Here is a 2,281-nt window from a genome sequence, read left to right as displayed (position 1 = left end):
TGCAGAGAAGATACATATCTGTCCAATAAAGCCCAGGCCAAATGACAGTGACAGCTGCCTGGTGGCATTCACTTTGAATTGAACAGGTTTGCTCAGAAGTCAGGAGCAAGTATTTCATTACAGACTGTGCACCAAGAACAACATAAGCCCCCAAAAGTAAAGCTTTCCGCTAGGAACTACAGAAACTGCCCTGATGGACGGAGATGCGCTTCATAGGCTCCTTCTTAACTCCTTGCTTTGACTTGCCTGCCTTCTGCAGGCTGCCAACCTCTGTCGGCATTTGCATGTTGGTGCAGCTTTTGCAAGGGAAGAAAATCTAGCTTCATCTCTCGGGAGCAATCTAGTGTGTTATGGGAACTGAGCATTCAAAGAACGAGAGGCGAAGAAGCATGTTTTTTCTGAGAAAAGGTCAGAAGTTGCCTGCTTGGGAAGATGCTCTTCTCTCAGGAAAAGAGCCCAAGTCGCTGCTAAAACATGGATTACGTTATATCAGCTTAAGCCTTATAATGAAAGGGATGACCAGTGTGCCTGACTTCTTATGGGGATTGCCTGAGGTGCAGAAATTGAACCTTTCGCGCAACAGGCTGGTGCTGATTCCTCCTTCTTTGGGAAAACTGGACAGACTGGCAGTGCTGAACTTGTGTGGCAATTGCCTCAAGTGTCTGCCTAAAGAGATCGGGCTGCTCAGGAACCTGAAGGTTTTATTTGTCAATATGAATTGCCTGATGGAAGTGCCAGCAGAGCTCAGCTTTTGCAGGAAGCTGGAAGTTTTGAGCCTCTCACACAACTGCATCTCACAACTGCCTTCAAGCTTCACCGATCTGACAAGACTAAGGAAACTGAACCTCAGTAACAATCGCTTTGTTCAAATTCCTCTCTGCGTTTTTGCATTGAGGAGTTTAGACTTCTTGCACTTAGGGTCCAATAGGCTTGAAAACATTGCAGAGAGTGTCCAGTATCTAGTCAATTTGCAAATCTTTATTGTAGAGAATAATAATATACGCACTTTGCCACGGTCTCTCTGCTTCATCACAGCTCTTGAGTTACTAAACGTAGATTACAATTCTATTCAGACTCTTCCGGACGACCTCTACCTGCTGCACAGACTGCCAAAAATTGCATGGAATCCAATGGACAAAGGACTCCACATTTCACACAACCCTCTGTCCCGACCACTGCCGGAGATTGTGGAGGGAGGACTTGACGTCCTCTTCAACTACCTCAGAGAGAAAAAGGAGCACAGCTAGATGTTCGCTGAGTTTGGGATTAACCATTTCATCAAGACTCAATGGTATCAGTGCACTTTCCTGGTCAATCATTTCCACTTCATAACACTTGGATTTTGAACACTATGGCTTGCTTTAGTGAGGGTTTGCTGAAAGCAAGTAAAATATAATGATCTTGTTTAGGTGTGTGAAGAGTAAACTTTCTGAAAATATTCATCTCTGTAACCTTCAGTGTTGGACTGTTTGTTTTTTCAGGAAAAAAAAAGCTATGCTAAAATGTTTGCTCTTCGTTTGACAGAAACAAATTAAGGTAGGCTGCAGGAACTGCAGAAATGTATATTTGCCAGCTGTTAGGTTGGAGAAATATTAATATAAATTGGATTTACTGCATGTGATGTGCAGTTGCACTTTAGCTCCTGCTCACTTCTTCATATGCAGATAAACCACTACATAAACAAACCCTGCTATCTCAGTGAATCTCAAGGAAAACGTTTAATTTACTTTCAATATATCCTGAGCTATATTAGCCATCAGACAACACAGTACCGGCCAGTTCAATACCACTTGTTGTTTCATCCCACAGCTGTGAGCTAGCCAATATAAATTACAGGTGAAGCTCGCAGGAGGTGAAGGGATTGCCCAGTTCTTTGGAAGAAGATCACAAACTTCTTCAAGGCAAATAGTTCCCTCTCTGAGACATGTGGGCTTTGCCATGGAACCTGCCAGAGTCCCTAAAAAAGTGCATCGTGCCAGCTGCAAGTGGCATACACACATAGGAAAGAAATGGCAGTGGGGCTTTCTTCCATTAGTTGAAGACTGTCAGATGCAGATGCTCATCACCCGATGAACAATGGCGTTTGGGTCCTTTTTGCACTTCCCTGCAATCAGAGCCACCAAGTAACTTTACTCAGGAGGCAGAACACCTCCTAAAGTTGAAATGAGACCATATTTCTTTCAGGAAAAGCAGTATCAAACCAATCATCAGCTTAAGTAAGAGATTCAAAAACAAATAGTTATTTCTTTGATTTTGCAGTATCAGCTGGGAGCATAAAAGT

General features: G+C 43.2%; 1 protein-coding gene across 1 annotated transcript; it reads left to right on the top strand.

Annotated features, from left to right (window-relative positions):
- Window positions 1-203: 203 nt before the first annotated feature.
- LRRC30 (leucine rich repeat containing 30) lies at window positions 204-1,247 on the top strand. Its single transcript, XM_009667123.2, is given in 1 exon segment — window positions 204-1,247. A coding segment is annotated over 1 exon segment (1,044 nt).
- The last annotated feature ends 1,034 nt before the right edge of the window (window positions 1,248-2,281 follow it).

Source organism: Struthio camelus, chromosome 2 (assembly GCF_040807025.1).
Source record: "Struthio camelus isolate bStrCam1 chromosome 2, bStrCam1.hap1, whole genome shotgun sequence".
NCBI classification, from domain to species: Eukaryota; Metazoa; Chordata; class Aves; order Struthioniformes; family Struthionidae; genus Struthio; species Struthio camelus.
This window is presented reverse-complemented; position numbering and strand designations above follow the sequence as displayed.